The 13,557-nt window shown below is 44.0% G+C and overlaps 1 protein-coding gene across 1 annotated transcript in view; it reads right to left on the bottom strand.

Moving 5' to 3' along the window:
• Positions 1 to 13,557, bottom strand: part of LOC116941102 (protein TANC1-like) — a 53,074-nt gene that overhangs the window by 21,281 nt on the left and 18,236 nt on the right. Inside the window, exons 10-14 of the mRNA XM_032951738.2 lie at positions 10,621 to 10,787; positions 9,619 to 9,936; positions 8,487 to 8,824; positions 7,492 to 7,600; positions 6,877 to 6,999 (exon numbers count right to left, since the gene is read on the bottom strand). Of these exons, the coding sequence (XP_032807629.1) occupies positions 6,877 to 6,999; positions 7,492 to 7,600; positions 8,487 to 8,824; positions 9,619 to 9,936; positions 10,621 to 10,787 (1,055 nt within the window). The remainder of the gene's footprint in view (positions 1 to 6,876; positions 7,000 to 7,491; positions 7,601 to 8,486; positions 8,825 to 9,618; positions 9,937 to 10,620; positions 10,788 to 13,557) is intronic.

Below are 13,557 nucleotides of genomic sequence, written 5' to 3' on the forward strand. Positions count from 1 at the left end.
CACAAACATCGACTTACACACACACGGACTTAAACACACACATACATAGAGTCACACACACATCGACCTCCACACACATATGGACTTACACAAACACACACATGGACTGACACACATGGACCCACACAAACACGTCGATTTACACACACACACGTCGACTTACAAACGGACATGGACTCACGCAGACACACATTTCGACATACACACACGTCAACTGACACATATGGACCCACACACACACACATTGACTAACACACACAAACACATCGACTTAAACACATACATACATAGACTCACACACACATGGAACTATGCACACACCTATGGACTTACACACACACACACATCGACTGATACACACACATTGACTTAAACAGACACCACACACACACACACATGGACATACAGAAACAAACACAGCGACTGTCACACACACAACATTGACGCACACACACACGGACTCGCACAGACACAACGCACACACATATATGGACTCACACGCACGCTGTAACTTTAATATAGACTAAATAAGTTTGTAAATAATGTACGTGACTTGAGCGAAAGAAGCAACGGAGAAGGGAAATGCACGCATGAATATTGAGTAAGTAATTAGGAGTGAGTACGAGGGTGTTCTGCCATTTTGGTGCAAACATTTGCCGCAAGGGCAGCAAATAAATGAAAGGCAACTAATACAAAATGACTTGAACCTACCCTGTAACTATGAGCAGATGCGCACCAATCAAGCGTCATTGACGTAACGTCACTGCTCAATCCCCGTACTGAGGGGGCAAGTGTAAATATGATAGAATGAAGACGGAATAGCAATGAGTATATTTATTGGTTTGCTCCTGCGCAGCAAGTGATATTACTTGGCTGGTTATGCCTCAAGAGTACACAATAAGGCTCTTCTTCCCCTCGAACCTGTTTTTTTGTGAGCAGGACAGTGATATTTAGAAATGTACCTATTTTCAAAGAGAAAACGTGTGCATAAGCGTCATGCAGTCACGTAAAGACGTGGTCGCTAAAGCAAAGATAGTGGGGAATAATAGGCATTTTGTATATAACAATTTAATAGTAGCACTTAGTAGTCGGGTTAGAAAAATCGTGTTACTTAGGATAACTGTCATAAAACATTGGTTAATCCCTGTCATTAAATCTAACCTAAAAAAGGCAATTTATAACGAGTAAACAGACATGGTAATAAATCATAATAAAGGTTTTTGGGTTAGATCGCGTTATTTATAAATGTGTCGTAACCTTCCACCATCCGACACAGCCAAACAGTAAAAATTGTGTCACGTTTACAAAGGACAAATAGTTCACTACTTTAGCCCACCGGTGTGTTGAAGTGTGAATCAACATAATTTAAAATGAGTACGACGTTTCGCTGGTAATTACATCCAGCATCATCGGGCAATTCGCCAGAATGGTAAAGCCCTCACTTGCTCCCGGTCTTAAATAGAACAGCAGGGTGACGTCATGATTTAACTCATTCAGGTGCAGTGATTTGAGGCAGAGGGGGGGTATTGTAATTATATAATCGATTGGTAATCAGTAATGGTTATGATTAGTAATGAGTTGTAGATTAGTAATTAGTTGTCATGTGTGTTATTGTGATTATATGCTACGTTAGTAATCCGTTAATTAGTATGTGTTTCCCCTATAAGGAATTGTAGTATGTATTACTTAATAATATGCTTCCAAGCCGCACTAAGCCTGTAGCTGTCAGAGCGATTAAAGTTATTTCTATTTCCCTCAATTTCAATGGATTCTCTAATTAGTCTTTGCCAGTAATAATTCGTTTTATACACGTTATCAAAATCAATTGAGTGTCCTTGTTGACAAGCATGTTCTGCCACTGCCAACAGTTGTGTTTGAGATAATTTTATATTTCTTTGGTGTTCTTTTAGTCTTATGCTGATGTTACGTTCCGTCTGTCCAATATAGCATCTGCCACATAAACAGTTAATCCGATATACACCTTCTGTTGATAATTTAGGTAATTCGTCTTTAGTGCAAGATACTAGGTTTTGAATTTTGTGTACTGTACCAAATCTTACTGTAATGTGTTGTTTTTGCAAAAAACACAGACTAATTTGTCAGTTACTCCTGAGATATATGGAATTTTAATTGTTTTAACAATCGTATCGCTTTCAGTAGTGTTGCTTTGCGATCGTGATTTGGCATTCAGTGCTCTGTTAATTTGATTGTAGCCATTCTGTCGTAATGCTTCTTTAACGTGTTTGATCTCTCACACTAGACTTTCACCATCTGACACTGTTTAGCCCGATGTATGAGCGTCTTGATAAGAGAGGATTTCTGAGCTGGATGATGCGAATCTGCATTCAGATAGGCATCAGTGTGCATTTGCTTTCTGTAAACGCTGTGTGTTATTTTACCCTTTAGGCCATGTCCAAGCAAAATATCTAGGAACGGGAGTGTGTTATTCACCTCCATTTCCATGGTGAACTGGATGGCCAGGTTTTGTGCATTGAGATGATTTAGAAAATCATTAAGTGTATCTTTACCATGTGGCCAGACAACCAAAGTGTCATCCACATATCTAAACCAAAAAGATGGTTAAAATGTGCTTGAGGCAAGTGCTCTTATTTCAAAGTTTTCCATGTACAGATTTGCTATAGCAGGGCATAAAGGAGAGCCCATTGCTGCTCCTTCCTTTTGTTTAAAGAAATCCCCTCCTTTATAAGAAGTAAGTGTTATTGAAACAATGGTCAGCAAGTTTCGGAATATCTTTTGGTAAACCTGTATTCTTTACTAGTGTATCAAGTAATTTAAGAGATTCGTTCACTGGAACCTTAGTGAATAGAGAAATCACATCAAAACTTACCAGAATATCATTAGGATTAAGTTTAATATCTTTAATCACAATCACAAGATGTTTTGAATTTCTTATGAATGAAGATGTCCTACTGATGTAGGGCTGTATTTGTTTAGTTATATATTATGTGGCAGAGCCAATTGGACTGACTATGGGTCGTAATGGGATGCCGATTTGATTAATCTTTGGTAGCCCATACAGTCTAGGTGGTTTTGAGGCCCTTGGCTTAATTTGGTATTGCTCATTCTTAGGGATTAATGAATTTGCAATTATTGCAGTAGTCTTACGTTCTAAAGTATTAGTTGGATCTCATTTAATTTTAATGTAGGTACTTTCCTCTAGTAAATTTCTAATTTTATTATAATAATCGGCTTGTGACATCACTACAGTAGTGCGGCCTTTATCAGCTGCCAAGATTTGGATATCTTTATTTACACGGAGCTCTCTTATTGTGCGTGGGGTAACGGCAAAGTTAAGGCCTTTAGAAAGGACAGTGATCATGTCACTGGTTAAAACAGTATTAGTCAAGTTCATTACGGTTTTGTTTTTTACTTGTTCATTTTTAGTAGGGATTTGTTTATTATGACATCTAGAAAATGTATTCATTTGGTTAGTTTTTTGTTAGATTAAACACATTATCAGCCGATTGTTGTATTATGGTATCGATTATATTCCAATAATGCATGGATACACTATTGCTTATATCTAAGTGTAACTGCTTTAGCAATTCCGAAATGTAAGATAATTCACTCCTGTTGTGCTGTATTCTCTCTATTAATAATCATTCGCTAGCTCTATGTAGTATTTGTTTAGCTTTAGCAGCCTTTATGTGATGTGTTATTTTAACTGCGTTTGGTATTACCTTTGAATCTCTACACCTTTTGAGGAATGCCAGTGAAGATATCAATTTAATTCGCTTAATGCGAAGCTTCTCCAACTTTCTGGTTTTAAGAAAGGTATCCTCCCCATTGAGGTTAGTCAGTTTAACACGTAGGCTTTTGCGACCAATATTATTCATAATAAAGGTTTTTGGGTTAGATCACGTTATTTATAAATAGTGTATCCATGCATTATTGGAATATAATCGATACCATAACACAGAAATCGGCTGATAATGTGTTTAATCTAACAAAAACTAACCAAATGAATAAATTTTCTAGACTTCATAATAAACAAATCCCTACTAAGCCGAACAATTTAAAAACAAAACCGTAATGAACTTGACTAACACTGTTTTAACCAGTGACATGATCTCTGTCCTTTCTAAAGGCCTTAACTTTGCCGTTACCCCACGCACAATTCCAGTGGATGAGATAATTGCCGAGGTAGAATCAGCAGTAAGACTCCTTCTACATAATGAGGCAGAGATGACTAGACACGAGGTTGCCAAAATAATTGAGAATAGCAAAGTTCCAAAAGTAAATATTAGCTTTAACGAAGCAAAAGCCTCAAGAGAGCTCCGTGTAAATAAAGATCTCCAAATCCTGGCAGCTGATAAAGGCCGCACTACTGTAGTGATGTCACGAGCCGATTATTATAATAAAATTAGAAATTTACTAGAGGAAAGTACCTACATTAAAATGAAACGAGATCCAACTAATACATTAGAACGTAAGACTACTGCAATAATTGCAAATTCATTAATCCCTAAGAATGAGCAATACCAAAATAAAGCCAAGGGCCTCAAAACCACCTAGACTGTATGGGCTACCAAAGATTCATAAAATCGGCATCCCATTACGATCCATAGTCAGTACAATTGGCTCTGCCACATATAAATTAGCAAAATATATAACTAAACAAATACAGCCCTACATCGGTAGGACATCTTCATTCATAAGAAATTCAGAACATCTTGTGAATGTGATTAAAGATATTAAACTTAATCCTAATGATATTCTGGTAAGTTTTGATGTGATTTCTCTATTCACTAAGGTTCCAGTGAACGACTCACTTAAATTACTTGATACACTAGTAAAGAATACAGGTTTACCAAAAGATATTCCAAAACTTGCTGACCATTGTTTAAATAACACTTACTTCTTATGGAGAGGGGATTTCTTTAAACAAAAGGAAGGAGCAGCAATGGGCTCTCCTTTATCTCCTGCTATAGCAAATCTGTACATGGAAAACTTTGAAGTAAGAGCACTTGCCTCGAGCACATTAAAACCATCTATTCGGTTTAGATATGTGGATGACACTTTGGTTGTCTGGCCACATGGTAAAGATACACTTAATGATTTTCTAAATCATCTCAATGCACAAAACCCGGCCATCCAGTTCACCATGGAAATGGAGGTGAATAACACACTCCCGTTCCTAGATATTTTGCTTGGACATAGCCTAAACGGTAAAATAACACACAGCGTTTACAGAAAGCAAACGCACACTGATGCCTATCTGAATGTAGATTCGCATCATCCAGCTCAGAAATCCTCTCTTATCAAGACGCTCGTACATGGGGCTAAAACAGTGTCAGATGGTGAAAGTCTAGTGGGAGATATCAAACACGTTAAAGAAGCATTACGACAGAATGGCTACAATAATACTCAAATTAACAGAGCACTGAATGCCAAATCACAATCGCAAAGCAACACTGCTGAAAGCGATAAGATTGTTAAAACAATTAAAATTCCATATATCTCAGGAGTAACTGACAAATTAGCCCGTGTTTTGCAAAAACAAAACATTACAGTAAGATTTGGTACAGTACACAAAATTAAAAACCTAGTATCCTGCACTAAAGACAAATTACCTAAATTATCAACAGAAGGTGTATATCGGATTAATTGTTTATGTGACAGATGCTATATTGGACAGACGGGACGTAACATCAGCATAAGACTAAAAGAACACCAAAGAAATATTAAATTATCTCAAACAACTGTCGGCAGTGGCAGAACATGCTCTTCAACAAGGACACTAAATTGATTTTGATAACGTTGAAGTATTGTGTAAAACGAATTATTACTGGCAAAGACTAATTAGAGAATCTATTGAAATTGAGAGAAATAGAAATAACGTTAATCGCTCTGACAGCTACAGGCTTAGTGCGGCTTGGAAGCGTATTATTAAATAATACATACTACAATTCCTTATAGGGGAAACGCATACTAATTAACGGATTACTAACGTAGCATATAATCACAATAACACACATTACAACTGATTACTAATCAACAACTCATTGCTAATCATAACCATTGACTGATTACCAATCGATTATATACTTACAATACCCCCCCCTCCGCCTCAAATCACTGCACCTGAATGAGTTAAATCATGACGTCACCCTGCTGCTCTATTTAAGACCGGGAGCAAGTGAGGGCTTTACCATTCTGGCGAATTGCCCGATGATGCTGGATGTAATTACCAGCGAAACGTCGTACTCAAATTTTAAATGATGTTGCTTCACTCTTCAACACACCGGTGGGCTAAAGTAGTGAACTATTTGTCCTTTGTAAACGTGACACATTTTTTACTGTTTGGCCGTGTCGGGTGGTGGAGGGTTACGACACATTTATAAATAACGCAATCTAACCCAAAAACCTTTATAATGAATAATATTGGTTGCCAAAGCCTACGTGTTAAATGGTAATAAATGTTTGAAGGGAGCTGTAAATCTGTGTGTGTTACCTTGCACAGTGTCCACGCGAAAGAGAATTCCCCCCTCACCCCACCGAACGCGTGTGACTTGGTAGGGGCCCTCCCCCCCCCCCCCCACCAAACGTGTATGAGTTGGTAGGGTCGAGCATGCGCTAGCTCATGAATAAATAACCAAAAAACAGCACTAAATCGCTCATTAAACTACTTTAATTGTGACGGACATGAAATCGGAATAGCGCTGGCTCAGCACGGGCCATATGGCGCGGTACCTGGATACTTTTTTAAAATGTAAACTCCACGGTTTGTGAGCCAAATCCTTCGCAAGTTTCGGCCACCCACACACAGACAAACAATGACATTTATAGGTAAGAAGAATTTCAGCTCACCGATGGGGTCCACGGTAATTGTAATGATTGTGGATGGGGGCGCACCTTGATGTTGGGTGTGTAGAGGTTGCGAAGGGAGGTAAGGGCTGCCGAAAGGCCATCGGTGCTGTGCGCCACCCACAAGGCTTGTAGCACACTGGACGAGATGCCTGGTCGCTTACTGAGACCCTGCATGCACGCGCGCGCACACACATATCAACTTTACATTGTAACCAGGCAACAGCAAACTGGGGCAAATGCCTCTTTTTGCAAGGGCAACTTGAGGGTGCAAAGAAAGTATGGTTTAGAATATCTTGGGGTAGGAAAATAAATAATGCAGCCATTAAAATCAACCAAGATCTGAAAAACATGTTTCTTAGCTAAATAAAATACAGTATAAATAACACACGTGCAACATTAATCGTCCAAACAATCGGCTGCGAATTCTACACAGCTGCAAAAGGTCCAGCGCTGTGATGTGACACCAGCTACCCGAGATGCTCAGCCACGTACGGCAAGCACACAATGGCAACATCACTCATCAGTGTAGTTTGTTCGGTGAAACAAAATGTTTTGGCTTAAGAGAAAGGTTCAGGATATGAATTATAGATAGCACCGTGGAAAGGGAAAGGGATCGGTACTGGTGTGGGTGTGTTCGGGGAGGGTGGGTGGAAGACTCGCCTTGTAGATATGTGCTTTGAGGATGTGGTGTCCCAGCTCCAAGGTTTGCTCTGGACTTAGCGTGCCGCCCTGACGTGACAGAGCCATGGCGAGCAGTGCGTGCCCACTCCTGACCAAATATACACGCGCACATGCAAACACGAGCGCACACACACACACAAACAAAAACAAAAGTGTTAGTCATTTCAATTAAATACACCCCTATATGCCGAAGGACTCTATGTGTCACCCCATCATTTGTAGAAGTTATTGTGCATTGTAAAAAAAAAAGTCGCAATGCCAGGAAGCAGTCAAATGTACGCTTTATTTATTGCAATATCTGCATAAAACACAGCATAATGTGCTAATAACCGAAAGCACATGCTTACTGTTTTTTCTACATCCACTCAGAGAGTGATGGGTCCTGTGTAGTGGCAGATCCAGACGCCCATGGTGGGGGGGGGGGGAAAGGCGAGCCTCCGTTCACCCCAAGTGATCGACTGTTCTCGACAATTAACACTCAACCCCTGTGCATGTCGGTGCTGATGTAGTGGAACATGCCTGATACAGACCATTAATCACGGAGGTGAAGGTAGCGACATGCATCGCACAAATTGCTCACATTATTTAAGGCAGGGTCTCTTTATTCAGAGAGCCAATTGTCTTTTGTTCATATTTGTTGAAATGTTAGGGCATCCACACATTACCACACAAGCAGTAAACCAGTATATATATCTCTCTTCAAATAGACTTTAGGCAATGTGCAGCTGTAAATCTTGTTTTACTACTAGGTGAACAGAGACCATAGCCAACTTGCTGAAGGATTGATTGGATTTGAACACTAGGAAAGAAGCACATTTGTTTCAATCTTCTTGTCGTAACTACGCTCACCAGTGCTTGGTCATGCGAACACGCTTACCCACTACGGACCGTACAAACAGCAGCGTAGCGCTCACACGCTCGCTCACACACACACACGCGCACGCACACGAGCATGCCGCCAGAGAGCCGCATACCTGGGTTCACAGAGGAACCTTTTGCTCTTGCCATCCTGCCTCCAGGCGAGCCACTCGCGCAGTGCCGGGTGTCGGAACATGCGGGTGCCGTCAGCGAGACGCGGCAGCAGCGGCGACACCTTCTCCAAGACGGCCGGGAAGTCGGCGGCGGGGCTGCCGGGGGGCGGCAGGCCCACGTGGCCGGCGCGCAGCGCCTGGAGTAGCTGCGCCTCGCTAAGGGGCTGCAGGGATGCCAGTGCCACGTTGAGGAGGGGGAGGACGCGCATGAAGTCCGCCCGCTTTGGGAAGAGCGCGTTGCACTGTAGCTCAAAGAGCTCCGACAGGGAGCACGGCAGCTCCTGAAAACGGGCACAGGGACGAATGTTGAGGCGTGCTGGTTAGAGCGTATGTGTCCTCACCAAGACGAAAAGCCATTTGCAAAGGTACTTTATCATTTATTGTTTAGAGTCCTTTGACAATCCACTGCTGTATGTAGGACTCCCCATCCCGTGTTGGTTGTTGGGGGTTGTTTGACCATACTTCACCATGCTGGTCAGTGCAGGCTGGAAGATATCACTCGCCATTGTTGTTAGCTGTGGCCAGGAAATGATCACAGGTGCCAGGTACCAAGCTCAGTGCTACACCCCGCTTAGAAATACACTGCATCCTAAAACTGCGCTCTCTAAATAATTTGGTAGAAAATGGCGATAGTACAAAACTATCGCGCCCCTAACATATCAACTGTCGTTTTATTTTATCAGGTAAGGCCCAATGAGCTATGTATCTCATTTTTTGAAGCGACCTGGTCACAAATGATAGCTCCATGAAGTGGCTTATCATGTGGAAATTTGTAGCAGCCAATTACTCTAAACGCGTGTTCATAAATGGAGGGAAAAACCAGGCCCGGAGAAAAATCCACACGACCACGGGGAGAGTGACAAGCAAACTCCAAATATACAGTAGGTGTCAGGGTTGGGATCAAACCTCCAACCTCTTGTCTACCAGGTGAGGTAGTTAACATCTCGCCACCGTGGCTATCGTTGCTGTGTTGCAAAAATTATCAGCAAAGAAGTAATAATTAAAACCATTTCAATAAACTGGCTGAGAACACTGCCAGTAAATTGTACACATAGGGGTCAGTGATCACTCTGACCTTTGACCCAGGCCCCGTGAGCGACAGATTTCCCTGCTTGACCAGGTCGAGGGCCAGACGGAGGTAGAGGAAGCAGCCATGCGCCATCGCCGCGAGGCGTGGGGCCATGTCGGCCATCTGGGTCATCTCGGCGCCGTCCGGGCCTGGGGGCCTCCACGCCTGCCACACCCCGGTCTGCGTCTGGCAGCCTCCGCTCACGCGGCGCACCGCGTAGCTGCACAGGTCGTCCTCGGGCCCTGCCACCTCGGGGGCCCTCGCGGGGCCGCCCAGGCCTGGGTCCAAAAGGATCTCCGGGAACGGCAGCTGCGCCGTCACATCCTGTGGAGAAGTGGACGAAGGTAAACACGAGACGGACGGAGCGTGTGGGAGGTTTGGTAAAAACAGTGAAAAATTAAGTCATGCTTATGGAGCAAGACGTTTGTACTCGCAAGCAGTTGTCTGCACTAAACATCCCTGTGGCAGCTAACGTGTACCTTTCAAAGTAATTTAAAAAAAGGGCAATAATTGCTTATAACTAGATTTCACAAAAACATTTATTTTTAAGTGGCACACGTATTCGTTAAATTCTACATTAGCTCATACATAATAAATATACGCACAAATTAACGTGTTATAAATATTTAATCAGGAAGTGAGGATAAAATGGAATATTCCAATTTCCCGAGAGGCCACATTCGCGTGTCTATAGCAAGCGGTGTATTTGGGTTGAGCGGTGGGAATTGGTGGGGCGGTGGGTATTGGTGGGGCGGTGGGTATTGGTGGGGCGGTGGGTATTGGTGGGGCGGTGGGTATTGGTGGGGCGGTGGGTATTGGTGGGGCGGTGGGTATTGGTGGGGCGGTGGGTATTGGTGGGGCGGTGGGTATTGGTGGGGCGGTGGGTATTGGTGGGGCGGTGGGAATTGGTGGGGCGGTGGGTATTGGTGGGGCGGTGGGTATTGGTGGGGCGGTGGGTATTGGTGGGGCGGTGGGCGTTGGTGGGGCGCTGCGTGCCATGGGGCGGACCTGGCTGGCCGTGCGGACGGTGAGCACCAGCTTGAGGCGTGGGGGGAACGCGGCCAGGTGCACGGCCAGGAAGGAGGCGATGGTGTCGCCGTGGTCGGGCTTGTGGAATTCGGCCTCGTGCAGCCCGTCCACCAGCAGCAGCATGTCCCTGTCTGCCAGCTTCCCGTCTGGTGCCAAGCACGGTGACCACGCGCACATGAACATACGAGAAATGTATATGTTGAGCTGGGAAAGCCATTTGATGGCGCCCGGGGTCACCAGATGGATTCCACATGTTACTCCCTGAAAATGTTGTAGCACTGAGCATTGGTTGGGCGATGTGAGCCATGGATTGCACTGCACAGCAGTCAGAATTAGACTTGCATAGACTCGCACAGAGACCCATTGACTCCATTTGGCGGTGGAGGCGCATGCCTGTAATCCAGCACCGTGGAGGCAAGGGCTGGTGGATCGCAAAAATGTTACAAAACTCCCTTCCAGTGGGCATGGTGGTGCCATAACCTGGCTTGCCAGGAGAATGTGGTACAGCGAAGTGCGGACTAATCTCATCTGTTGCTTCTTTATGGGATAAGAGCATTGCCCCCTCGCACGTATGGGTTTTCTCTGGGTACTCTAAGATTCCGCCCACATGTATAAACATCCATTAATTGGATGAAAAGATCTCAGACTATCGAGGACTTCAGAGCTTGGGCAATTGTTTGCGGCAGATCACCACCTGGCTGCCTTCTAGCTTGTCTGTGGTACCTCAGCAACTGTGAGATCCAATTAGCATTCACTGCGCCATATAAAACTGAACATTAAGGCCCAGAGACCCACACAGTCACATAGAGACCCATACTATACAATACAATGTGATGTAATTCCCACTCGTTTTCACATATCCCATGTGTTCCTATAACACGGTTAAGTGCAGTCCAGTGTCTCTGAGATAAGGAGCCATGCGGTTCCTTTGCTGTATCTTACATAAGCGTCTTGTACTTAAATGCACACGAGCTCCAATGCAGACACAATCAGTCTACTCGCCAGTCCAGTGGCAACCCTGGCAGGCTCGTATGTGAGTGTGTGTAGATGTGAGTGTGTGTGCTCACAGCCATGTGGAGTGCGGTGGTGTAACGGCTGGCGCGCTGCGCTACGAAACCGGCGATCCGAGGTCGATTCCCGCTCACGGCCAAACCGGTGACAATTATCCGAACCGGTCCTGGGCCTCCTTCCCTAGATCGACTCAGCCTCAAATGAGTATCTGTTGCGATGTGTCAACATCGCTACTGGGGAGACAAAGGTGGACAGCGTGGGGGCTGGCCACCCACCCCCTCATGTGCCATGCAATCCTTGGTAGGTGCTCACTAACAGCACTTGCCCCAACAGTCTATTGAAAGCTATATGGGGGGAGGTCTTTGTTTTTGTGAATGTGGGTGCGAGTGCATGTACTTCTCCCTTCGTAAAGAATTGAGCCTTTTGAAACACTCTCAATGTCTCCAACCAAGCTGAGTGTTGCGAAGGCCAGTCAATACAATTGGACGCCTAACAGCTATGGCGATTAGATGTTTTTTACTCACTGTTAAAATCATTTTGCCATTGGTAAAGCAATTACGGAAATCAAGGTGAACCATGTAGGTGGCAATGGCTGCAAGTCAATTCACGAAGAGTAATTCACATCAGCATCAGCGAGCCTATTATAGCTGCCATTGCCTCTATTAATGGCAAAATAACAACCTTCAGCATTTGACATTTAAAGGTCAAAAAGTACAATACATACATTATGGGAGTTGTATGTAATATAAAGAATCATGATTTTTACATACATAAGCCATTTGTGTCAGGAATGACCTCTGGCTTATCGAGTATTTTTTGCTGGCATTGTGTATGTACTAGTGTCATGAGAGGTATTTAAAGTGAATTCACTTCACACCCAGGGGACAATGAAACATACGTGTGTGGGGCTTGGCCCACCTCCTGCCTGCTCTCTCTGTTGCTCGACACTCTATACCCAGAATTGATATTCCTTTGCCTTTAAATTCCACATTACAATCTATGAGCAAAATGCTAATGGGAAAAAAAATACACGTTAACGTTTTGTTTCCTCCCACACAGCTTAAAGGACGCGACCTGGGCCTGGCTGTCTTCTGGACAGTCCGGTCCCTTCACCTGATGAAGGCCACTTGTGTTGTGGCCGAAACGTCGTGATTTTTGTTATTTTATTTTTACCTACGTGACTTTACCGAATAGAACCAAAGAGTATGGATCCTTGCAGTCACGAAAGCTTCAAATCTAGTACGTTAACGTTGTGTTCAAGCCTGCGTTGGCTCTGCCAGTTCCTCCTCACAAATGTGCACAAATCTCTCGCTTTTAACCAAGAGACCTTCAATGAGCATCTACGGTGAAATTAAACGGTCCCTGGCCGCATCGGAGCCGATAACCGTGGAACATGTGTGCACGACCATTTCCTTTTTCCCCCATCCTCCCTCCCCGTCATGCCATGGACTGCTTCATACCAACCCCCAATCTCTCTTCTCAGACTGCACTAAAGCCGGCCGCAAATAACAATTTGAATTGGCTTCTGTTCCAATCCTGCCCCCCAGGTTAACTCGGCGTGAAATTGTTTAGTCAATGTCTGTGGGAGCTGTAGAGCGCAGGCGGGACAGGCTGGGCATGAAGCGGGAGGACTCACCTCGCCGGACGGCGACACAAAGGCTTCCTCACGCCTATGGCACCGGCCCCAGAATAGCTACAAACCCCTCGAGGTTAACCCCCTTCCTGTGCGTCGAGCGCAAATGACCCTTCCGTTGAGAGATGAGCGATGAGATTGTTCATTATTGCCACTGTATATATAATAATATTCGGTATACGGCGATTCCCCAAACAAGTTGTCAACAGGTATGGATATCATAATCCCGTGAAATGTACAATGATCGCCGTGTACATAAAGTTGCAAAGAAT

This window comes from Petromyzon marinus, chromosome 10 (assembly GCF_048934315.1).
Source record: "Petromyzon marinus isolate PM22_M1 ecotype Great Lakes invasive population chromosome 10, UKy_Petmar_22M1.pri1.0, whole genome shotgun sequence".
NCBI lineage: Eukaryota > Metazoa > Chordata > Hyperoartia > Petromyzontiformes > Petromyzontidae > Petromyzon > Petromyzon marinus.